Source organism: Lissotriton vulgaris, chromosome 2_1 (genome assembly GCF_964263255.1).
Source record: "Lissotriton vulgaris chromosome 2_1, aLisVul1.2, whole genome shotgun sequence".
Classification (NCBI taxonomy): Eukaryota; Metazoa; Chordata; class Amphibia; order Caudata; family Salamandridae; genus Lissotriton; species Lissotriton vulgaris.
The window spans coordinates 945,648,299-945,674,784 of NC_141687.1; the positions used below are offsets into that span (position 1 = coordinate 945,648,299).

General features: G+C 42.3%; 1 protein-coding gene across 1 annotated transcript in view; it reads left to right on the forward strand.

The window, feature by feature from the left end:
• The first annotated feature begins 2,798 nt into the window (after window positions 1–2,798).
• The window catches only part of TRAPPC3 (trafficking protein particle complex subunit 3), a 114,097-nt gene continuing 90,409 nt past the window's right edge, over window positions 2,799–26,486 (forward strand). The window contains exon 1 of the mRNA XM_086956492.1: window positions 2,799–2,997. Coding sequence (XP_086812618.1) covers window positions 2,956–2,997 — 42 coding nt within the window. The 5' untranslated portion in view covers window positions 2,799–2,955. The remainder of the gene's footprint in view (window positions 2,998–26,486) is intronic.

Here is a 26,486-nt window from a genome sequence, read left to right on the forward strand (position 1 = left end):
GAAGAGCAAACTTCCTAGGAGGAGAATAGTCAGAAGCGTCAATTGCCAAAATGTGATTTTCAAATAATCCAAACCACTCAGACCATAACAAAGTAGGCTTCCCCGGTTTTTCCAGGAAAGGAGGAGGTTGGGTGACTTCCCTAACTGAAGACATGTTATAAATATTAAACAGTAAATGCTTAGAAAATAAAATACAGGTTGTGCAATATTAGCATAAGCAAATAAACGAAAATGCAAGACTTATTACACAAAAGTAAAACGTAAAACCTGCATTATGACACGTTTTGCTGAAAAGAAAAAGGCTTCGTTAATAGCTCCAAATACAGCTTCCAGAAACAGCTGTTAATACTTGTCTGAGAGGCGTGTGAATCGCCGAAGAAGTCACACGCAGTTAGTAAAGAAAGACGTGTGAGTCATCGGTAAAGCGCCAATGGTTGAAGCTTCAGACTTCAGTAAAATGGCCGCCGTACGTAGTGCGTAGCGTCGTGAGCAATCCCAGAAGCGTGACGCGTCGTGCGTATCCCAGAGTTCCAAGCGAAGTCCAGATTCGAGTTCCGCCTTCGCGCGAAGGAGATGCGATGCCAGTGTTCTGCAGATGCGATGTCGGTGTTCCAAGAAGACCGGTAAGCGCGCAATTTAAAATGCGGGCATAGTCGGACTTTCTTTCTCAGCTTTCAAATGATGAAATTGACAATCCAAACTCAGTCTTTAGATTCGACAAAAATCATCGGCACAAGGTCGGTCGAATAAGTAACAGTTTCTCCGTAATGGAAGTGTCGAGAAACAAAATTCAAATCCGCTCCTCCAAAGTATAAGTCTCGACAAAACAATCCACTTTAAGACTGAAATGAGCATAAAAGAATCGCTCATGCAAATCCAAATTTGACGGAAAGATTTTTTTTTAAGAGATCCAAAAATGTAAAATCTGTCAAAAAGCAAAAAGAAGTAAATCCTTTGCGTGGGTCGGTGATGGAAACAATCCCGATCGTCGCCAATATGTAGAAGACTAGGGGCCAGATGTAGGTAAATGAGATTTACCGATTTTTAATTACCGAATTTTACCGATTCGGTAATTAAAAATCGGTAAATCTGAGGGGTGGATGTGTAGGAACATCCAGATGTTCCTTTTACCGAATCGGTAAATATCTGTATTTACCGATTCGGTAAATACCGACCGGTAATGCCCCATTCATTCCTATGGGCTTTGAAGCCCATAGGAATGAATGGGGCATTACCGGTCGGTATTTACCGAATCAGTAAATACCGATTCTGACAAGAGTGTAGGGGGTGTCACTTTGACACCCTCTAGCACCCCCAAAAAAGGTTCGGGGGCCATGTGGCAGGCATACCTGCCCTAAGGGCAGGTCTGCCTGTCATATGGCACAGGTGTGCATGCATACATGTGCATGCACACCAGAATCGGTATTTTACCATCAAATAGTATTTGATGGTAAAATACCGATTCTGTAATGCTTGTGGGACTCAGAAGAGTCCCACCTACATATCAATTTTACCGAATCGGAAAAAATACCGATTCAGTATTTTACAGAATCGGTAAATTTACCGATCGGTAAATTTACCGATTCTGTAAAATACAGAGCCCTACATCTCAAATTGCATTTACTGGTCGGTAACGGCCGAATTCGGCCGTTACCGACCGGTAAATGCCTATCTACATCTGGCCCTAGAAGTCTTAATAAGATCCCAGAGAAGGATTAAATTCCAAAAGAGGTTTATTAGTAGGTTTCCAATCACAGGAGGAGCGCCTCATCAGCCAGGAGTCCAAGCAGCAACTGAACATACACAACGGACGGCTGGCTTCTGAAGGCGCCCTTACATTCAAAAGAATACATGTGTACATTCTGTGCATGCGCTCATACATGCGCTCACGAGATAAGAACAATAAGCATGAGAATGGAACAACATAAGAATAACATTACACTACAGCGTTAGTGTCACATAGGATGTGTGACACTTGGCAGGGCTGTATTGGTGGCCATTACTCCTAGTGTTCATGGGAGTTGTTCTGTGATGTGGTTTTTTACTTCATCTTTAAAGGTGCTGTTAATAAACAGGGAAGAAAGTTATGCATAATCCATCGCGAAGTTCGCGTCCTTAATAGAATTGAAACTTTCCTTAATTTTAACTAGGACACTTTTCAGTCTCTCTCTTTCTGCTTTCCCAACGTTGGCATGTGTGAGCCGGTATGTTTCTTCAAACAATGGTGGCAACTAAGCTTTCTGTACCAAAGGAAATATTGTGATTTTCACATCTATTCAAGCAGCTTCCAATCTGTGACAGTCTCACTTGAGTTCTTCTTTCGAAAGTTAGCACTCTAGTAGTTTACGATCTCGGTAATAAAGTAGGCGAAAAAGGCGTCTGTTTATGCAAATAAAAGATGGACAATTTCTGCAAGTTTCCATTACTGGTTTTAAAACAAAGACGAAAAGTAATAGAGCGTTGTGCGAAATCCTATCAACTGAAATCTTACTCAACGTGTTATTACACAAAAACGTACTTGTATGTAAAATTTAAATATATTAACCTGTTTAAGCAAACTTAAGAACGTATTTGAAAATAAATACATAATCAAAGTAATATATCAGTAAATCATCACCATAATAAAAAGCTTCATTTCAAAGTGACTGCACTTTATTATGTGACATTCATAATAAATATGTACGGATGAAATAATACACTAGTCTATTCAAAGATGGCCGCTACATTACATTATCTCCCTCAGTTTAATGGACCCTCCCCCTCTCCCCTCCTTCATGTCAGTGCTGCGCATGGCCATTGAGCCAACAACGCTTTGCTTCCGGAGTGAGCTGTCAACACAACCTGGTCCTTAGGTCGCTTCTTCTTGTTATTCTGTGGACCCAGGAGCAGGAGCCGTCCCTTGGCCTTACTGTCTTCAGCAGTCACTAGCCAGGAGAGAGCGGGAGCGGAGGCGCCATGTCGAGACAGGCGAACCGCGGCACGGAGAGCAAAAAAATGGTAATTCTATAGGGTGGAAGGGAGAGAAAATTCCAGTGTTTTATGAAAACCAAAGTATGCGAAAGCACCACCCTCGGGGGTAATGCGCATGGGGGAATGCAACAATGAAATACATATAATGTCTTATTAATAGAGAGAGAGTGTGTCCGCGGATGTCGGTAAGGAAGGGGTGATTGCAAAGTAACGGGAAAGCAGAGATACTAACAAGCGTGAAAGGGCTGTACCGGAGTAAAGATGTAAGGGAGGCTTAATGCCTGTGCACGAAAGGTAATGTAACACTGAGTATGAGGTAATTAGTAACGTGAGAGCAGGAATAGCGTTAATGAAAAAGTGGAGGAATGGATTAAAGCTAAGTAGATAAGAAGACCGAGTAGTGCTCGAATAGGAGAGCAGCACTGCTTTAAGTGGTTCTGGTCCTGTCGGATCTCAGACCCGATATTAAATCACAACCGACTCGAAAATGGGTCGCTATTCGGCTCATTACTTCTCACCAATGTCTGTAAAAACCCTTAAGGTAATACGTGTAATTTATGCAGTCCCTGTTTACATTTCGCGTTTTACCTGATCTTGTTTTCCCTAAGAGTATTTGGTTTTTCCAGACGTTGTGTTGCTCTAGTTTTGTTCATGCAACAGTTGCCTTTTGAATTGTGCATACAGTGATCGGAGTCCCAGAGGGTGAGTTCATGACAGGCACGAATGAGAGCTCAGGAGCTGATGCTGAAGGCAATGCGAGTTTCTCTCAGAACCTGTCAGTGAGTGATACAAGTACTTAGAAAACATGTACATCCAGTCCTTGGTCTCGCTAACGAGCGCAAAGACGAATGGTCAAGTATGTGCCATTTAATTGCGTTCATACGGGCAAGTGTGATAAAGAAGTATATGATTGTTTAAATATTGACACCGCCAAAGGAGAGAAAATGCAATCCTTAGAGAGAAGTAGGTGTAATTTCTATACATTGATTTGGTGCTCTATTTTTCTTTTTTCTATTGACTTCTCACAAGCCTGTAGTTCTCTTTTAACTGGCTTCATTATCACTTCAGCTATTAAAAGATCGTAATAATGATAGTGTATACTTCTTCCCTGTCTCGCTATGTAGTTTTTTCGTCATCGATTTTCACGTTTCGTGGGGACTTGACTTATGAGACCATTTTTCTCATCCTGATCTTCATGTGTGTCATATTTACACAGCTCTCTGTAAATTTAGAAGTGTTCTATTATGTCTGCATGTAGTGCTTTAAATGGACAAAAATAAGTGCAGGCACTTATCAAAAGGAGGGATAGGCTGGGGGTGGACCTTGGGGCGGGCAGAAGGGTGGTGCTAAAGGTGAAACAAGGGGCGGGGCTACATTTTTTTTTACCTTTCTAAGGTTTTTATGCAATAAATGCATTGTTAGAATATCAGATGTATCTGTCCATTAGCTTTTTCCATTTATACAGCACTTACTTAGTGTTTATTACTACCCAAAGTAACCCCTTTTTAGCAACCTTAAAATATGAAAAGATTGAGAAAAAAACAGCAAGGATAGATATATATATATATATATATATATATATATATATATATATATATATATATATATTCTTGTTTTTGCATGCAGGTCCTTGCTGCAAGGACATAGTTCACTAAGATATATGCCAAGGATGTTAACTTGTGACCTACAGGGAAGGCAAGGATCTATGCAACAAAAACAGTAACCTACTGAGCTATCTACATAAAAAAATCTCTGAACTACATGTTGCATGCTATGCTTTCCAGCAGGCACAATGACCCTCAATGCAATTTAATTGTGAGTTGAACCTTAGATTAGAATGCACACAGATCTTTCTAGCAAGTGCATTAACCACCAGAGTTATCCACTTTCTTGCTTCTTATGGTGCCCCAATCTTACTTAAGAGAAAGGCACTGGCTTCCTGTGTCATACGATTAGCAAATGCTTATCTGCAAAAAAAGATAGCAATTGATCAGACACTCTTTTCATTCTCGGCCATCCACAGGCATCAGTAACTGTAAAAAATGCTTGTATGTGTTTTGAAGATGCACAATATCAAGCCTTTGACTTTTACATAGTGCTCAACATCTTGTCTTGTGATAGATGTACTGGCACATTTGTGTTAAAAAGTCTGGTAGCGGTTTACAAATAGCGCTTTCTGCTGCAGAAGCATCATTGTAGCACCGTGTTAAACTGAAAAAATGCTTCTCACACCCTTGTTCATTAGATTTAATAGCCACCTCTCTGCCCTGCTATGTGAAAACAAAGGCTAATCGAACCTCCCTGCAGCCACACCTCTGCTCTGATGGCTTCCAGAGCAACATATGCAGATCACTCTTGTACGAGCCTGGTCCAGGCATCCACTGTGATTAAGAGTGGAAGGGGCTGCCGATGTACGAGATGATTGATGAGAGGAGCACTACCTGTATCAAAACCAGGCCCTCATGAGTACCGGTACTCTCCTTATTCAAGGAAAAGTGCTGGTACTCGATGCGAGAAAATGAACAAGTGCCGGTACTCAGTACCGCTAAGTACCGGCCTATTAAAAGCACTGTCTGCATGGTAAAGGCCTTTTAAATTCACTATCTCCGCAGATTGAATGAATGCGGGATTGCTCTGTGTTGCACATAACTTAAGTAGGCAGCAGGACACGTCTTCTAGTAGTTAGGTTGGATTTATTAAGTTACAAAGAATAAGTTAAGACAGCAGAGCACAAAGCCTCACAGCTGACCAGACCAACTGCAAGGGCTAGAATCCCAACACACCAGATAGAACACAGCTAGGTAAGAAGATAGAAACACAGAAAAAGGACTAAAGAAACCAAGAAGCCATATAAAGCTAAGTATGAATTTACAACACTCTGGCACTTGACAAATCTGAGACCTTGACATCAGAACAAACCCACAGCTGTGGATATTCAACTGTTATAGCATCACAGACCGAAACAAAAAGTGCCCTGGAGTCATGTGCGCTATCTTCTTTGTCTACCCAGTTTGTGCTAACAGTACATAATATGTAGGCCGGGTGACGTTAGTCATAAGTGGTCTGAATTTACTATAATACACCTAGTCGTACCGTACAGTGTACATAAATGTAGTGAGAAGTCAAACCCATTGAAAACATAAGGAACATAGCATGTCAAAAAAGAAGAGGCAACTTTTTAAAAGTTCTACCATAAGCAAAGAACATTTTAAATTAAACACATAAATCCATTTCCATCTCTCGTTTATAATCCACTTAAAGTCCTGTATTTTGACTGCGTTTTTAGTGTTGTATTAGTAAAATATCGTAAAAATAAAACATCACATTTACCATTCTAAGGCGACTTTTTACAGCTTTTGGATTTTGGAACCAAGTTCATCTCGAATAAATTCAAAGTAATTCCTGTCAATCATTTCATTCTCATTAAAGCTGAGCAGAGTATTATAACCTAGTCCAGTCATAAGCAGGCCTACTATTATCAGTGAAACTGAGCTACTTGAAAGCTTAGAGTGATACATAAATTATGCAAAGGAGAAAAAAGAGCTCTGTGTGCACTCCCGTTTTGGTCGGAGTGTATTTCAGGTGAAGTTCCTCAATATGCCAGTGGCAGTCGATTGTACTCCACTTATATTTCTATACTCTTGCAAACCCTTTAAGCATTGACGTGCTCTTTACCAAAAGTGGACACTCTTCTGTTTTAAATAATTTTTGTGTGTCAGGCTATTTATCTCACCAACTAATAAGAGTTTCTGTGGTCTGACTTGAAAGGAGAGCCTTTCGTTATATTCCCCACATACAGCAAACAATCTGACTCGCAAAGTTGTCAGTGAATGGTCTTCCCAATATTCTTTCCTTGTATTGATTACTGGAAGCGTGTTCCATTGTTTGTTGGGGCTACTATCTAAGGTGTGCTCCTGAGCATCCGTTTTCAACCCTCTGAAATCTGTTGCTGCAGACTTTGTAGTTGTCATCTGCAAGGAGTAGGATATTGGACAGACCCTTGTCAGGGAGTAAGAAGACCAACAGGGGCGACTGGGCCTCAACCATAGTTGTTAATGTTATTTGCCTTTGACCTGAAGCCTGTTCTGCTTGGCTCTTCAAACTGGGTTCTGGACAACGCCTTCAGCACTTCTCTGGCAGTGGAAGGTTTGGGGAACAGTTGCTTCTCAGGGTGGTAGTGTGAGGATCCTCGAGCTTAGCACTCAACAAGAACACCTTAGTGTACTAAAAGATTATCCACCACAGTGCTTTACTTTCAAGAAGAAAAGTATTTTAAGGAACACTAGAACTACATATTACTCATACGACACAAGCAAAATGCAACTGTCCCCCTTTATAGTATAGGCAGTTCCCTTCCATGTCCAGTGCCAGGCTCAGATCTATTTACCCCATAGCCTCTCAATGCATGCAGTCTCTCTGACTATATTTTATCTCACCAAATAAGGTTTCTTAGTCAGTGTTCGGGTCGGTAAATTCTGGTGCCCACCGACTTCTCCAGTTGCTTGCTCTTACTTCTGCATGAGGGCAAGCTATCAGTTCTTGTCAGAGTCTCTCCTGGCAGTCGCGTCTCCTGTGAAGTATCTGCTCCATGTTCTCCGGTGACAGGGGTGTCTCCTCATAGCTTTTCCGGGAGACTCTGGCTTGCTAAGTATGTGCTCGAACATCAGTGGTGCCCCGCCAGGGCAATCAAGTCCAGGATAGTGGCGCTACACGCAGGCCAGCCTCAGGATGGTATGGCTACGTGCAGGTCTGTCACAAAATGGTGCAGCTCTGTCATATGGCAAGGCCGAGCACAAGTCCCACACTCTGTGAATGTAGAGCAGGTTTTGCTGTGTTTTTCTTTTTTACTTTCAGCGGCTCAAGTGACACTGCAGTTTTGTCTTTGGGAACTATGGCTCAGATCATGCCCAGACTTCTTTTTTAGCCTCACGGCTCAGGACACGCAGCTACTTCTCTTCTAGCATGACTGCTTGGTCATGTTTTAGAGCATCACCATTGGCTCCAGCAGTCTTTGGTCATGCTACAAGTTACCACCAGGAAATGCAGGGGCTTTGACTGCAGGGGCTTTGACTGCAGCACTTTGACACTGTGGAATGCAAATCACTGTCAACAGTAGTTTTTTCTTCTTGTAAATCTCACCACGCTGGGGTCACACATCACCTTGCTCCTCTTGGACCATCACTTCCCCAGCAGGGTTAGAAGACTCCTTCCATTTCAGGCAGGCTGGCTTTTTGATACTTTAGGACAGGTCAACAACTCTTACAGTAAAGGGTAGATTTGAGTGATAGCCCTTCCCCCGCTGTGAATCTGGGCACCAGACAGACACCAGCTTTGGTAGCACAGCAGTCCTCTGAATACTGTGTAGAGCACCTCTTTCCTTGCTCATAGTGAACTTTGTACTGGAGCAACAAGTTTACACAGAACAAGCAGTTAGGAGATGTAGATCTATTGACTGCTCTTTCAGAACCGGTTTGAGGTGGTCCTCCTTCCAAGTGTCTATTGAAGGCTGCTTTCTAGACAAATACTTTTTGTAGAGTGATGTTTTGCATAGCAAGGTGTCTCCAGCCAGTAGCACCCACAACAGGGACACAAAAAGTTGTGAGGTTTCCACACCTGGTTATCATTAGCCAGACTGAAGCATGTAATCTCAAAATAACAAAATGCGGGCCTCCCCTAAGGAGTCCTCTTAACCTTGCACAACAGAGTCTGCAGTCCTACCTCCCCCTCTTGCCCCAACACCTACCAAATGTCAGTCTTTTAGGAATACTAATCAGCAGCTCCTTACTTGGCAAAAGGCCTCATTAAATTTCTAAAGGAGCCTTGACTCATTTGCTCTCTCTTCATTGTCTAGGTTTTTCCCCTTACAGCATTAGCATGGCAGCATCACTCTTTCACTGACTGGAAGAACAACCCTGCCTTCATCTCATGCAGCAATTCGGGCTTGGGGCATTCACCTCTATTACTCTGGCTTCCTTAGACACACCAGGAATGTACAATGCAGGCCACATGCACAAAACATGCATGCATAATCCTTGAATGTTAGCACTAGGACCTGGATAATCAGATATAATCAGAACTTTAAATGAGTGGGCCTCCATTTGAGTGACACAGATAAAAAGGTCTGGCCACAACTGTGGATTAACAAAGTGCGCTACACTGCCACCACTACTGTATGTGCTGAATCTATGATAGGGACAGTAATTCACTTCCTGTACATTGAGGAGAGGTGCTCCTCTCCCCTCCTGGTGACAGGTTCAGGACCTCACTTAACATCAAGGGACAGACCTGGATCTCTGTGCGCAAACTAGATTAATGTGCGGCTAGGCTAAAATGAAAAAAAAACAGGATCCTAGGTACACATATTTGGGCACTCGAGGCAAGGAAACATAACTGTGTATCAGGTAGGAAACACTCCCATCCCAACAGATACTTTCAGAGTTCTATTATTCATGCCTATATAAATATCGCTTCAATCTCTCCGAGTAGCTACCTTACTCAGTGCTCATTAACCTCTGAGAATTGTTAGGATCCCCAATTTCACCATGGGACATCCTGACTGCTGACATATGCCTCAATTGTTTCAGTTTGACATGCTTGGTGCAATGCACTGACGACTGCCCAATGGATTTTCACTTTGTCCATCTTGTATCTTATGGAAGTCCACAGAGACATTCCAGTTTTTTTATGCCTTCTTTAATACATTTTATAAACTCAATACAGTCTCAGATAGTTTACGGCAATAACTAATATTAATGGTTGCGTATATAGTGTTCCGCGCAAACAAGACGGAGGCTTCTCCCTGGCTCTGTTGTAAAGTGCGTGGGCCAGAGTTGTCTTTCAAGTTTCTGTGGAGCTCACAATTGGGGAGTGAATTGCAGCACACTTCTAATTATTAACTGAGCTTGCCCCGAGAATTCCACTACATGCAAAAAGAAGGGAAATTGTGTTATTAACTTTTTTTTACTTTTCTGTAAACAAAACGGTGACTATGAAAAAATGCTGTTTGAATGTACTGGGACCTTTGCATTAAACTCTTTCTTTGAACTTCAGAACCCATATGGTAAGGTAATCGATATAAGACAGCATACTAACAGATTTGTTTTTTTCAAGACAATTGAAAGAGATGTTTTATTCAGATATATCCGCAGCTTTATTGGGCTTAAGTGCCTTTGGGGAATTAAAAACAGATGAGATGTTAAGAGGATGACTTTACTGTCCCATCATTTGCCAATTTAATAAGTGGATTGGCCTCATCTATATTTATATAAGATACCAACTCAAATAAAGTATTCCATAACTTAAGGACGCAGGAGTATCAAAACCCCTTTTTATATTTGTGGAAAGAAAATTCTTGTTAGGATGGTACCTTTTTCTATTGTTCAGTGCTTTTAGTCTGGTGCATGAAATGTATAGAGCAGTAACAATGAAGGATACTGTACGTTTTTTTGGGGAGAAATATAGTGCGATAATTAGTTTTGTATGTAATGCTGAAGAGCTGTGTCTTCTAAAACAGCAATTTTTTTAGGAAACTGCACAATTATTGAAATAGAGTGTAGTCATTGGAGAGCAGGTGTTATTATCCAAACCAGTGGTACTTAATGGCCCACCCTCTGATGAGAGTCTGAGTTAGCCTTTGCAGGTCTCTATGCAGGTACTCAGCTCACTGAACTATCTTATTAGAATCCGCTAGCTTGCCCAGACCGAAATAGGGAGACTCATGTAGTTATCTCAATGAAATGTGAGTGACATCAGGCTTCGAATAACTCATGTGGCCAAGCAGTCACTGCTAACCATAGTGTGCATCAAGTAATTGTTGCTTCAATCTCCATGGTTCAATGTGGCCTTCCATCCATCTGAGATGAGGGAAAACAATGCCACTGATGTGGGTCCTTGTAACACTTATCCATTTCTATAGCGCTGTGTAGCCTCTTCTGTGCGATAGAAAAGCTTCAATTCACAGAGCAGTTACCTGCAAGACATTTGGTTGACCTCTCTTTACAATGTGCATAGAGTGGGCTTTGGCTCCAACCAGAGGAGTTTTACTTTTTCTCTTGGTTATTTGGTGTATCATTGTACCTTCCACATCGTGCTTACATTTGAATGCACGAGGGACTAATTTAAATGTCATAGGCATACTACTTATCATCACAGTTTGTCCATTCCATTCTCCATCTTCTACATGCATTCTAAAGAGCAAACATTGTTTTTTGCTACTTATTTCCCAGCACTGTAAATTCAACTGGCAGACTTTAATGTGGTAAACACAATTTGTGCTTGAAATCAGCATTCATGAATGTCTGCATTTACAGGGGTTTGCTCATTAAAACTAATATTGGCTTTGCCAGTGCTTATTTATTTCAGTATTTTGCATCTTGCCAAAATGTCGCCAGAAGTCGCACCCAGTCGGTGAACTCAGACCCAAACCCTAACTTGTGGAGTACGGAAAACAAATATGGCCATTTGTGGTGTCAAAAGCTGGGGCGCGTCTAAGGACACCACGAGGATTTGGAGGGCAGTTCTCGATAAAATAATGTTAGGATACTGGATGTTTCAGAGTCCGCCTCCAACTCTTAACTATGAGGGATTTGTTCAAAATGTTGTTGATGCTCTATTAGGCTGCGCAAATTTTCCAATGTTTTTATTGTAGAACGGGCTCACTTCACTCTTGCACCCAGTCCCAAACCAGGCCAAGCTCTTCACCCAATCATAGCTTGAATATTAAACTATTGGGACATAGAAATGATCTTACGGCTGAGCCAAGACATCCCGGATCTTCAATACAAGGCTGCTAAGATCTCATTTTACCCTAACTTTGTCCCTGCAGTGCATCAAGCATGCCATTCTTTTCTAGAGGTAAAATCGATCCTTCAATCACAGGCTCTGAAATAATCAATGCTCTTTCCTGTTAAATTATGACTGGAACACTAGGGTAAGGCTCATTTCTTTTTGCAACCCGCTGATGGTTCAGGACTTCATTGAACATCACAGCCCCCCGCCTGGGCTTGATTCTCCACTTCATCCAGCCTTGCTCCCTCCCGGGGTGATGGTTGGCGAGGTAGCTCCACCCTCCATGACTATGATTAACTACATGTTGCATGAACTACCCATTGTATGACTTTTCTGATGTCACGACGACGTGTTCCTGCGGCCCGACACCAGCCCCTCCTCATCGGGGGGCCTGTCTCATTTGAGCAGTTTCAGTTGTTCACCTGCCTTTGCTGCTGATTTGTGTGTTGAACCTCGCCTTGGCACTACTCTCATATTATAGCATTTGACTGGATCATCCTTTCTCTTGCAATCTAATTGGTGAGGGGTGTAACTGAGACTGTGACAATGGCTATCCTGTTTGTTCTGGGCATTGCTGCGCTCTCTGGACTCCCTCCCCCCCCCCCCATGACTTGCATGTATTGCCCTTTGGTTTTCTGTTAGCGCTATCAATGATTCTTCTCCAAGCTTGTCTATTTTCTTTCCCTTTGTTTTGGGGGTTCTCTGGGTATTTTGAGCTCAGGTACTGACGTTTGGGGTCAACAGGGACGTTTCGGGGATTGCTGTGGTTTGTTTTTAATAATTCTCTTAAATGCTCCTGCAGTCGCATTCAGACACATACATTTTCACTTGCTGCGTAGGTGCCCTGGCACAGCCCAGCCCTCTCCCACAGATACCCAGGCCCATGGTGTCCAGTCTCCCAGTGGTCATTTTTTTGTGTTTTGTACATGCCCGGGCTGCATTACCTCCATAATGCCAGGGAGGTGTTGACCTATCTCGATCATCATAAAATTGACATAGCAATGTTACAGGAGATACATAGCTCCCACCTGGTTACTTATGTTTGTTATATCCTGGGGCTCACTACGCTACTTTTCTTCTTATTTGACTTACTCCAGAGGGTTGGTCTCTCTGGTACGGAAATCTGTCAAATTTTTTCCTCGTAGAACGTATTGCAGATACTGGCAGCAGACTTGTTCTGCTGGCTGGCATTCTCGGCGGGGATCCCTTCCTCTTGATAAATATACACAGCCCAAACATCGAAGACCTCTCTTTCTTTGACTATATAGCACAGTCCTGCTCCAAATATCACAACTGGCTCATTATTGGGGGGGAGGAGGGAGACTTCAACATTTCTCTTTCCAAGGTCCTCTGATTCCCCCCACGTCCGACACCGCGTGCCAACTTGACCCTAACTCATATTATGTAACTCTTTGATCTGGTAGATGATTGGCAAGCGCTCCACCCCAACCACATGGAACACACATTCTACTCCTAAGTGCATAACATTTCAGTCCCTCTCTGACATCCCAGATACACAACTTCCTCCCTCCTCACGTTGCTCTGTTGGGCGACACTTCAGCGTTCCCACCCTCATGCTGACGTCTCGCCTCTTTGCATTTAGTGCTTGCCAAACAATGTATCGCTATAGTTTGGTTGTAAAACAGAACCCCATCGCTTCGCCCTGGCTCCAAGACGCCTTCTGCCAGGCCACGATTGAGCAATATTCTGAATTAGCCCCCATCTTCCTCCTGCCCTTGTGGTATCTAGCCATCATTCCAATCCTATCTATGGCATACCTTGGGCTCCCTCCCCCACGTTTGCCCTCTTGGGGCATTTCTCCCCCACCATTATGGCACTAAGCACAGTTGCTCACCACATTCTTCTACCACCTTCTCTTATGCTGCCACAGTTAAATGGGTTTGGCCCTGCTTTGACTGTTTTTAGGTCTCGACTAGGCACCACTTGTGCTGTCTCTTCGAGACATGCTGTATTTAGGTATGGACTTCAAGCTCCGCTAATTCTCCTCCCATATTTTTCATTGGGTTGTGTCCTTGTCCTTTGCAAATGTTGACTTCTGAATCATCCCTCCTTAGTACCGCCTTTTCTACATTTGTAACCTCCCATGAGGGCTGGTCCTTTTACTTATGTAGTTACACGTATGTTTTATTTACAGTCTGTAAGCTCTATTTTCTTTAACCCCTTCGCTGCGGGGGGTAATTCCCCCGCTGTGCTGGGGGGCGGGTACGCGCACAGCGCCCCCATGCTCATGACGAGCTGAGCTCGTCATGAGGCACGGCGCTCCGGTGCTCATGACGAGCTGAGCTCGTCACAGCTGCACCCGTTCCCGTGGTACGCTCAGCACAGCAGGGGAATTATCCCCGCGTGTGAGCTTGCCACGGCTCATGACGAGCTGAGCTCTTCATGAGCACCGGAGCACCGTGCCTCATGATGAGCTCAGCTCGTCATGAGCATGGAACGTGTTAAGGATTTTCTCCTACTGCAGGCTCAACATGCTTTCCTGCAGCAGCGCCCGCTTTAATTACCACAGGTGGCTTGCTGTGCTGCTGTCCAGAATCTTACAATATTGGAAAAAAATAGACTTTGGCAAGCCGTGACGAAGAAAAGAAAGACATGGCTCGCCAAAGTCTATTTTTTTAATACTGCAAGCTTTTAGTAAGCAGCACGCCACAATTGGCGTGCTGCGCAGCTTACCAAAAGCTTTCAATATTGAAAAAAATAGACTTAATTGAGATGCGTCTTTCTTTTCATCAGCGGGGCTCAATACAGCGGACTCCTTCTCCTCTCCGTTTGCTCATTCTCTTTGGCTGCAGCTGCCTCTTCCCTCCGCTTCAATCATGGCTGCCTCTGCTCTCCATCTGGAGACCAGCAGCCCGAACAGAAACAGGAAGCAATGCAATAGGTCTCGCATTTGCGAGAGTTTAAGCTATTGGCATTGTAATTGGCAATGCTTTTTATTTATCTGTTTTGAAAACCAACATATATATAAAATCAATTGTCATTTACAATGCCAATAGCTTATGCTCTTGCAAATGCAAATCTATTGCATTGCAAATGCTTGTTTAATATTCAGAGTGTCTGTATTCCTTTTCCTGCATTGGCTGCAATGTTTCTGGTTGTGTTATAATTAATATATATATATATATATATATATATATATATATATATATATATATTTTTAAACAAAAAAAAACTTCAAGACCATCCACACAACTGCCACTTTGTATTTATTTACTTACATATTGTTATGAAGCGCACTCGCCGACGGTATTATAGCACTGGACATAAAACATTGAAATTTTGAGCTTTCATTTTAGAGAACATCGTGAAAGAAATAAAAACAAGGGAATCACGAACACACAATTTCAAAGTAATTTAGATGTTTAGGTTGTTCATATGAATACGTCTGGTCTGTGTGCAGAAATATATGCTGACCTGGAGTCTTTAAATCAGGAATTTCAGGAACTTGGACTTTGGCTACTGTTCACTTTTTAAAACAAGAACTCAGACCTTCTGCCTGCTGTTCACTTTTTAAAGCAAGAACTCAGACTTTCTGCCTACTGTGCACTTTAGCGAGTGCACAAAGGTTGTGAACCGGGCTATAGTAGCGATTGATAAGAGTTTGAGCCTGAATTGTTCACAGTGGAGAAAGCTTCTTGCTCGGTCCACCAGAATGTGTGCAAAGGTATTCAAACTCCCTGCTTACTCAGTCCTTTCTGTGCTTGGACTCCCATAGGCCTGCCAATCACGACACGTGTGATTTCTAACAGAAGGAGGCTCTTTCTGTCAAAAATCTTGTCACGAAATGTGGACTGTTTAGACCTTCCTTACCCTGCTATATGAGAACCCAAAGGTAGGCCTAAAAACCCTAGTCCAATCGCCGGTCCTCTCCAGATTGGACTACTGCAATTCTCTTCTTCCTCAAATCCCACCTGCCCCCCCCCCCCTTAAATAGGTTATCCATTCAGCAGCTCGTTTCATATATGGGGCCAAAAGAAGCGACCACATTACACCCATTTTATCTTCCTTGCGTTGTCATCCCATTGTGGCAAGATCTATCTACAAGACTGCCTGTATCACCCACAAATCCTTGCACTCCTCCTCTCCTCGCTACTTGGCAAATAAACTGAAACTCTGTGGAGGCTCTAGACCCTCACGCAATGCTGAAAAGTAATTGCTTGAGCCTCCCACTTTTAAAAAGGAAAGCTCGATGGGCCAATCCTTTTCAGGAAACTCGGTGATAATCTGGAACTCACTTCCGCCTTCGCTCCGGACCACCACCTCTTCCCAGTCCTTCAAAACTGACCTCAAATTTCTCCTCCTTCAAAGACTCCTCCAAATCTAATTCACACCCTCTCTATTCCCTCAAGGAAGTTCTTTCACTATAGGAAATGCTGTACTCCATGCCTAGAGAAGTGCCTTCCTAGTGTGTTCTTGTGTTTTGAGTGACTGCCACTTATTGCAGTATTATACCTCTACTCGTATCTTGTATGCTTATGTAAATTGCACACTTGTCAATTTTTCCTCTTGTAAGGTATCCTTTCCTACTTCTACTTGTATCTTGTTTGCTTTTGTTACATGCACAATTGTCACTTTTTCCTCGTGTAACGTAACGTTTGCTTTTGTAACATGCCTACTTGTAATTTTCTCCTCATGTAACATTACTGTTCCTATTGTGAAGCGCTTCGGGCAAAGTCCGCGCTATATAAAAACGCATAAAATAAATTAAAAAAAAACTCACTGAGAAAGTTATTGACGGGTGGGGGTCGCAGTGAATGAACCTTATCACCTGTGTCATTTCAAGGCCAGGAGTGATTGTGAAGGCCACGGCGTAACTCTCCAAGGGAACGGGTGTACTGTTTTCACTTGCCGTTCTCCAAATATTAACGAGAGATACAATGTCAAACGCCCGCGTTTCTGCTTACAGACCTAAAGTGCCAATAGCTGTCCCTAACTTCTCAAGCTCGTTTTATTTCAAAGGCTGTTGTAAGGTTAGGCAGCATTAGAGCGCCACCAAGTGGATCAGCACGGCAAGTGTTGGTCTGAAAGGCCCCCAGAGCTGAGCCGTCATTCTTAGACTTTGTTATAGTCGGTGTTCGTGACACCTTATTTTTCACTATTTTCTTTATGTATTGTTCTCTATAGCACGGACCCCACTCGTCACGGTTTCGAAGCGCCTTGCAAGGCGTCTGCATTAACAGTAATAGAAGGAGGCATCCAGTAAAATAATTCCATACCACTGTACAGAACGTTTACAATTGCAGGAATAGCCTAAGCATAGAACAGTAAACAATTTGGAGAATACTATTAACATAAGCGGAGTAGCAATAAGTTAAAGAAAATGGCACCACATGCTTTTTGCAATAACAAGAGTAGAATTAAAAAAGACTTTTAGAGCAATCGCCAGTTTCTTATTGATGCCTAAGTACACTGTATGAGACACCCTCGTGGATTAAAGAATTCGTTAAATGCCCATGAGGTGAAGCCTAGATCTTACACAAGGGCACTAGGTCTGCATGCCAGCCGCCTAAGTGTGCCCCTTGCCAGGGCTGGGTGTGTCCCCCTGGCAGTAGCCAGCAGACTCCTAGTATTACACCTCCAAGTGGGCGATTGCAAGGCTAGCAGCGCTTGGCTAATAGCCAAGGATTGCTAAACTTGTAACTTGTCCTTCAGTTTCATCTTTGTTTCTAAGCCGAGAGTGTTGCCATAACTTAGCAGGTTAATATGTCAGTCTGTTGAATTGCTTTTTTAAAGGTCTCTATATCATAAATCTCTTAACTTCGTTGACATGACATGATCAGTGAGTAGTTCAAATCCTTCATAGGTCAACTCGTCCTTCCATCTTCTCAAAGTGGCAAGACATTTGTGGATGGATTTGTAGTTTATACCACGGTAAAAGATCCATTCTGCAAGTGTGCAGCACTTAGTAACTAGGGAATATCAATGCATATAACATCATTTTAGGTCCATGACTGTTGTCCTGTCTGTGATTTGGTAGACTAGACCCTGTTATACTCCTTTGCAGACAACGGCCAGATTGATGTTTTACCTCCTATTTAGACCGGACTCTGAGCTACCCTAGGCGTATGAGTTTTACCTCTCGTCACTCATTGCCCAACCCTGGCTAACAACCCTTGACCACACCTGACCACTGGACCCACACCAATACAACGGTAACAAGGCAGGGCTCTTACAACTGCTTAACATCCAAGGATTTTGAAATGACAAGCGGATTATCAGCACTCCTCCAACACAGTTGATAAATATATCAACAATAATAATAATAAGGGGATGTTTCGAAAGCATGTAAAACAACAGTACTAAAGTTATGTTAATTGATAGCACAATAAATATATAGTTGAAATGTCTTGATTATCGAACTTTAACTCATTTCTCCAGTCGAAACATCTGCTTTTCGATCACTGAATTACATTAGCCTTTACCCTATAGAGACATTTGTGGCATTTTATGATTAAGAAGGCACACTGTAGTTTTTTATATTCAGTGTTACAGATATACTGCAAACTGTGTTTGTTCTTACCATTCACTTCACCTGCCAGCTAGTGATATTGGCAAATTATTTTTCCAAGTGTTATGAAATGGACAAGAAGTACATTGCTTAGATAGAACATGCTGTAGCTTCTGACAATATGTAGTCAGATGAAGACTGTTCTTTGGATCTATCTATTGTTCCTTTATGTCTGTAACCATCAGTATATCCTCGTTCGTTTTCAAGAAACCCATTAAATTATAAGGTTTTCAAATGAAAAGCCTCTAGCTATTTGGTTAGATTTATTTTGTTTGCTAGTAGTCAAGACATTAAGTTGCTCTTTAGGTATTGTGTCAATAGCTTTGTAGAGTTTGCATTTCTGTTTGCTCCTTATTACAATAGATTTTAGGGCCTATTCACAAACTGCATTTTGTAGTACATTTAGTAGTGCTACAATAGTACTACTCACTTGCTACAAAATGCCATTCACTAACCTACGTGCGGTGGTTTCCCCTTCCCCTTCTCCTATCTTTTCTGCACAGAGGTCTCCACCTTGACAGTGGAGGTCTCCACACCAGTATGAATACGTTTTAATAGTTCAAGTTCAAATAACTTTATTCGATTGTAAACATTACAATCATAAAAGTACATATCATCAACAAACAATTAAAAATAGTCCGGATAATTCATTTGACAAGTAAGGGATCCAATACACAGTATAAGGTAAAAAAGAGAAAGCAGCGGGCAACATGAGCATGAGCGTTATTAAAAGTACATTAAAAACATAAATAATGTCATTATAAAAATTAAAAGTGCCTAAGGCATTAGCAGCATAATTATCCATCCATACTTTTCCTGAAGGTGATGGCTGATTTTAAAAAGTTACAGACAAATAAAGTGCAATCACAATTCAGCAATTGGAGATAGTAAAGTGCAGGTTTGATTTGTGCGAAGTTCAGTTTTTTGAGGCACGGTTTAAGATATAGTTTCCGTGGTAAAGTGTAATAAGGGCAAATGAATCAAAAGTGTGCCAGATCTTGCGGAGACTTCCCGTCGCAGCCGCAAGCTGGCAACACCTCACCCCGATGAGCCCCACTTGGGACCGCCAGTAAGAGATGGAATAGGTCAAAGCGGAACCTTGTTAACAAAAAACGTTCATAGCCAGTCATGTGCCATGACAAATAAGGTTCCATTTGTGGACAGGTTTTGAGAAGTAGGTGTTTCCTAACACTGTCCTTCTGTAGCTCAACCTCTTCTCTGTCTGAGCATCTTAGTATTAACATAGCATTTTTAACAAAGATAACATCGGGTTTCGTGATCAAGTTGGGAGCAAAAAACAAATCAGACCGGCCAATTGCAGTCAGACAGTCCTTTATATACTTCAACCACGGAACTTTAAACCTCCCATCAAGTGTTAGGGCTTCTTTTATTAAAGCTTGGGTGAGAGGTATATCTTTGTTAAGCCAACAATTCAACCAGCACAGTACCGGGTTCACTGCTATTCTGTCACTTAAATAGGGGACACCCAACTCCTCATGAACCGAAAAATTCCCAGTGCCCCTTGGTAGCCTCAGTATCTTTTTCAGAACATTATTTTCTGTGACCTCTAGGTCCTTTATCTTACAGTAGCCCCAAAGCTTGCTTCCATAGCAGGCGACAGCAACACTTTTTGCCTGGTATAGTTTGAGCAGGGCGGCCGTTGGGCAATTTCCAATTTTTTTCGCAAAGCCAAGAATGGCCGCATTAACACGTGTTGCCTCACCCTTCTTTTTGGTGACTGCGGGACCCCAGGATAATTTGTGATCTAAGAGGACTCCAAGGTATGAAAAGGTATTGGTGGTAGGGATTTTCTCCCCATTTATTCAGAAAGAGTTAGTTTTCCGTGTACCCTGTCCTGTTTTCATAACGTAGGACTTAGAATTGTTAATACTTAGGCCACGGGACTCCATGAACTTGAAGAAGGAATTTAGTAGTTTCTGAAGGCCATTTGCTGTTCTAGAAATGAGTACAGCATCATCTGCATAAAGCAGCACAGGAACCCCTTTGCGCTCTACAAAGGGGTAGTCTGCTTCAGTCTTTAGGAGAAATTCCTCCAATTCGTTGATATACAAATTGAAGAGGAATGGAGCCAGGATGCACCCCTGTCGTACACCCCGATTTATTCTAAATTCACCCGTTACTTTTAGTTCTTGGGTGTAACGAACGTTGGCTCTTGTATCCGAGTGCAGATCGGCCAAAAAGTTGACAAGGTTCCTCTCTACGCCCATTTTTATCAGAGTAGCCCATAGTATGCCTCTGTCCACGCAGTCAAAAGCGGACGATAAGTCCATAAATGCCATATAGACAGTTCCTTGTTTGGCCAGGGTATATTTACTTAAAATCAAATACAGGTTCAGACACTGTGTAATTGTCGAATGACCGGGTCTGAATCCGTATTGTATAGGTGATAAAATATTGTTTTCTTTAGCCCATGTAGATAGCCTGTTTAGAATTATTCCACCTACCACTTTAGCTACTGAATTTATTAAAGATGTCGGCCTGTAACATAATGGGCTACTACGGTCGCCCTTTTTAAAAACAGGGACTGTGGTCGATAACCCCCACGCATTTGGGCACCCCGAAATCACTGCTGCGTTCACTACCGCAGTGAGGACGGGAGCCCAGAAGGAAGTACTGGACTTAAAAAGGTCCGGTGGTAAACCATCCGGGCCAGGGGCCTTATTACTAGTTTGTCCCTGGATACCCCTTTCAACCTCATTAAATGAAAAGCACAAAAAATTTACGGATGGAGTTAAAAAGACATTTTCTGCCCGTTGCTCATTACTCTTAAAAATTAAACTAAAGTGGGTCACCCACTCCTCCTCTGAGATGTTAGTACCAAGGGCTGTATCATTAGGATTATCAAACAAAGGTTTGTTGATAATTTGCCAAAACTTACTACTGTTCCCCAGCACTGAAGAGTCAAGGAGGGACTCTATGGTGTTGGCCTTGATTTCTTTTTTCCTAACGGCTAATGCCTTCTTATAGATCGAACGAAGATTTCTTATTTGATCATAATCTCTAGGTTTGATTTTTAAAGCATTCTTCAAATCTCTACTTGCCTTTGAGCAGTTATGGTCAAACCATTTAGAGTTATTTTCGCTTTGTCCTTTGTTTGTTGCCGTTAGCATAGGACCTATTGTTGAAACTATCGCCTCAAACCCAGACAAGATGTTCTCAGGGGGTGAGTAGGAAGATGTACAAATTAACAATTCCTCCTCACATGCCTTATTTATTTTAGTGTATAAAATATCTTGGTTTATCATTGTCCATTTTATGCGGCGTCTGCCATTTATACAGCTCATCGTTCCCCGATCATTGCGGGGCATTCGTTGTTTAAATAAAGTCCCACCCAGTTTGATAGTTAGGGGATTATGATCACTGTGAACACTCAAAAGAATGGTGAAATTCGAGACCCAAATTGCAAGATCTGTGGAAACTAATATATAGTCTATAAAGGATCCCTGACCAGGTCCTTTAAAGGTTGAAACATCATAGACCTTTGTTTCAGGAACCATGGACATGGCTACAATTAAATTGTTTTCATTCACTAGATCGTTTAAGTTCTTACCTCCCCTAGTATGGGCAAAATGGAAACCTTCTACATTATTACATCCCAAAGAACCCATTGGGGTGGAGCCTGGATTGCCACATGGGTGTACATTAAAATCACCTACAATCAACAACTTCCGTGACACGATGCATACAGTTTTTCTCAACATCTCTGTTAAGGACACAATATTACAATCACCATTACCATTATTAGCATTGTAAAAATTAATCAGGGTCAAAACACTTTTGCCACTCTTTAGTTCAAGCATCTGAATGTTCCGATTGGCATTATAACAGTTGCTTATTTTACAACACAGACCTAAGTTAATGAAGTTGGCCAAGCCCCCCTTTGCTCTGCCCCTGGTTGATGCAGCTGCTGGTATGACAAAGCTTTGAAAACCCTCAATATGGACATTTGTATCCTCCATCCATGTCTCTTGAAGGCATATAATTGTGTATTTTTTGATAGGTATTAACCAGGCGGGATCACATAATTTATCGGCCAAGCCGGCTATGTTCCAAGAGACTAAGCTCATACTACAATCACCAGGTACTGTTTCTATGACAGTTTCTCTGATAATTGGAGCTATCATTGGGTTGGTTATATCTGTGTGTATAGCCCCCAAGTTCACAGTGCTGGCCAGGTCTGGTTCTAAGTTGGCCAAGGGGGGGTTATGGGCCTCAGGCAAGACAGGAGATTTGTTGTTATTGGATGGAAGGTCCATGATTGGCAATGGCTTACTGGGATTGTCTAGCTTTGTCATCAGAGGGGGGGCTACTATGGCTTGGTTGTATGTCTCTCCTTGTACGTGATTAGGTTCTGTGAAATCGTCTGGCATTAATGTAGATGGGCCAGCCTGTAGTCAGTCAACCCCCTCCAGGTCACTCTGGTTATAAAAGGCGTCAAACCTATTAGTGATAGGTACATTATAGTAGGTCTTTGGATCTATAAATTGGAGGTGTTCTTGATGATAATACGTCCCCTGAGCAACCTCCCAATTCTCTGGATAGGTACCTTCATATCTAACCTCTCTGGGTTCCCAGGATGTGTTCCTTCTTTGCTGACGCTGTTCCCCTGCAATATAGTGGCCTTGGTTTCTAGATGTTTTCCCACTGTAATATTGATTAAAGTTATCTGGGGCTCTCACATGCTCAGCGGTGGAAAAAGAATGCATTGATGTTAGAGGATGGTTATTCGGGGGGTAAAATAACTCAGATCCATAGTGCGGATCAGGCTGCTAATAGAGCTGCTAATTATAAACTTTGCTGTGCGGCCATCCTTGAAGTTAACTACAACACAATCGCCCTCGGTGGACTTAAATCTATTTCCCACCCAATCCACTCTTCTAACATTTGTTATTTTACCGCTGATGTATGGGGGAATCGGTCTGTGAACAGTTAGCCAATGGCTTACTTTGTTTTTCAGTTCTCCATAGCTTTCTGTTTTACCTGTCTCAAGTTGTGGTACCCCAATCATTACTATGGTGTGCCGATGAGAGTCAGGTGGGAGGTGAATGTGGGTGGCTTTTTTTGGTTTTATTGTTGTGGGTATTTGATTAGGGCGTGTATCAGGAGCAGCGTTTTGTGTAGTTGTTGGCCTTTGTGGCTCAGTTTGACCACCGCAAGGCTCAGGGGATGTACCTTCCGCGGCCCATTCACTCTCATCAGTGTCAGGAATATGGCTCTCGGGTGAGGAAACCAGGGATTGTGCTGTATCTGTGTTGTTATTGGCTTGTGTCAGTGGTGTTAAAGTGTTTTGCACTGTTGTGTTTACAGGTAGAGAAGGTGTCAAAACAGAACTGCTACTTGAGGCAATGGTATTGGTTTGTGTCTTCAGAATCTTTGTTTGTTTAAGATTACTTTTAAGTGGTATGGAGCTTTCCTTTGGTTTTGGCACGGAAAGGACCTTTAGAATACTTGAGGTGTCCTTTCTTTGTTGTTTTTCAAATTTCGCAAAGGTTTGCTCTATGCAGGTGATTTTATCACACAAAGGTTGCAATAAGGATTTAATCAATTCTTCCAGGTCAGTTGATGTTATGTTATCCACTGCACTGACTTTTTCAGTCTGGCACATTTGCACTGAATAAGACTTAGTATGGTCTGCCTGTATATCATTTAGTGTACTAGTATTCTTAGTGGCAAGTTTAGAGGTAGGGTTTTGTGTGGCATTAGATGCTTTAGCCAACCTAAAGTTTAACCAAACATCCTTAGCCGATGGCTTATGAAGACCTAATGGTCTATAAATTTTCCTTACTATTGATTTGGTTTTTGGATGTTTCTTTTGTTGGCGCTTTCTCTTGTTGGGGGATAGTGTTTTGTCAACAGTTATTACATTTACATTTGGTGAGCTTTCAACACAAGTACCCCCTTGCGAGTTTGGAGTAGATATTCCGGGTTGAGGAGAACAAACAATGCCCCCCAAGTTGGAAACAAGCAAAGGGCTTTGTTCTAAACTATTTACAATTATAGGAGATGACAGTAGAACGGTTTTCTTGCTGCTTTTTTGACCACTTGGCAACCCTGTAAAAGACTGCAGTAGGAGAGATTCTTCCTGATTGAATGAGGAGTCCATGGTGTTATTGATTGCGGTAGTATTTGCAGTAGTGTGCTGTGATAAGTTGGGAAAACACAAGTCCGGGGTTAATGAAAGACGCCTCTCCGTATTTTGGATTGCATCTGCATCTACACCTATAGTTTTTTGTAACATTAGGTCAATAGCAGTTAGTGTCGGCAAAGGTGTGGATGGTAAGTTCTTGTTTCTAGTGGATGATCTTGTGGCCACAGGAGTCTTTCTTACTTTAGTCATTTTGACAGAATAATCCGTTTTTAGTACAATATAAATATTGGCTACTTAAACAGTTATTAAAGCGGAAAAAGAAGGAAATCACAGTCACCTTGCTCCTGGGGGTAGTGCGCCGTTAGGGGGGTGGCCCGTCCCGTCTCCTTTGGTCCCCTGAGGGCCACAGAGGGCCTGCCCTTTGCCCGGGCTTAGCCCCGGGCGCTCCCGCGACGCGGGGGTGACGCTACCTTTATGCACCGCCTGGTGCGATGGGAGGGCGTCTGGCGCCGCAAGGCCTGCTGGGGGATGTAGTTTTGGTGTCCCCCTCCGCTCGGCGGCCGCGACTCTTGCTCAGTTGCGGCGGCGGGAGGGGGACGCTGCAGGCAGCAGGAAGGCTTTAATGGGTCAGCACTCCTTCCTTTGTTGAATTCCTTTAGGCGCTCGGGCTCTGGAGCTACAGCAAACAATTTTCCGCGTCACCCGCTCTGCCGGGGTGACGCTACCTTTATGCGCCGCCTGGCGCGATGGGAGGGCGTCTGGCGCCGCAAGGCCTGCTGGGGGATGTAGTTTTGGTGTCCCCCTCCGCTCGGCGGCCGCGACTCTTGCTCAGTTGCGGCGGCGGGAGGGGGACGCTGCAGGCAGCAGGCAGGCTTTAATCGGTCAGCACTCCTTCCTTTGTTGAATTCCTTTAGGCGCTCGGGCTCTGGAGCTACAGCAAACAATTTTCCGCGTCATTCAACATTTGCCAGGGAACCAGCGACAAGCATTTCTGAAGGAACTCCGGGACCGGACTAGCACACTCCTCCACCTTGACAGTGGAGGTCTCCACGCCAGTATGAATACGTTTTAATAGTAAATGTGGGAGGTTGGGGAGTCGTTGGAAAATGGAGAATACTTACTACTAAATGGCAGGGGTTTTGGGAGCATTAGGGAGGGGTTTAGAGAGGAACATGCACCCACTCAAAAAAAATAAACCCATTCCTATTCACAAACTGCACTTCTAAAGCTACTGCAGCCACAAAGAACCCAAAAGAGTATTAAATGTACTCCAGCTCAGACCTGGCTTAAGTCCAGCAACACACAAGGCCAACCAGTGGCACTGGAACACCCACCCAAAGAAAACAAACGAGGCATCCCATGGTAAATAATTTTAAACTAATTTATTTTGATTTCTTAGAAATGTATATGAATGTAATTAAATGTTAACATTAAAATAAAATAACTATTTTGTATTTATTATTAACTATTTTATTTACCTTTTTTAATTTAAAAATTAAAGTGCAGTACTTTTCCAAATAAATTAATTTAAATGAATTCTATACTTACCTTTTAATAATCTTTATTACATGATGAATAATTATAAACATTGTGCTCTAGGTTTTAAAAAAAACTTTAACAATTTTAATTTCATATATCTAAATACATTAAAATTGTAATTCAAAATTAACAGTGCTGTATCATTGTTCTACATTTAGAATTAATATAATTTAACATACATATTTATTATAAAAATATGTTAACTATTTATTTATAAAGTTTAGTACACTTTTCTACTTTTCCTTATACTTTATCATAGCGAGATCTCTACTTTCATGTGAAAAGTGGTTAGTGTAAGTAATTTAAGCCCCCATCAATTCAGAGGTGGTGACATGTAAGTCTACATTGTATAGTACACTTTTACTTCTAAATGTACTACAACGTGCAGGAGTAACTTTACATGTGTAGATTTACTCCCATATAAGTTTACCTTTGGGAATAGTCCCCATAATGTTTCTGAGTGATATCTACTGCTTCTTTGCCACATCACCCTATTTCCTCTTATCCTGGCTCACTGTTTGAATTATGTAAGCGACTTTAAGTTTGCAGTTT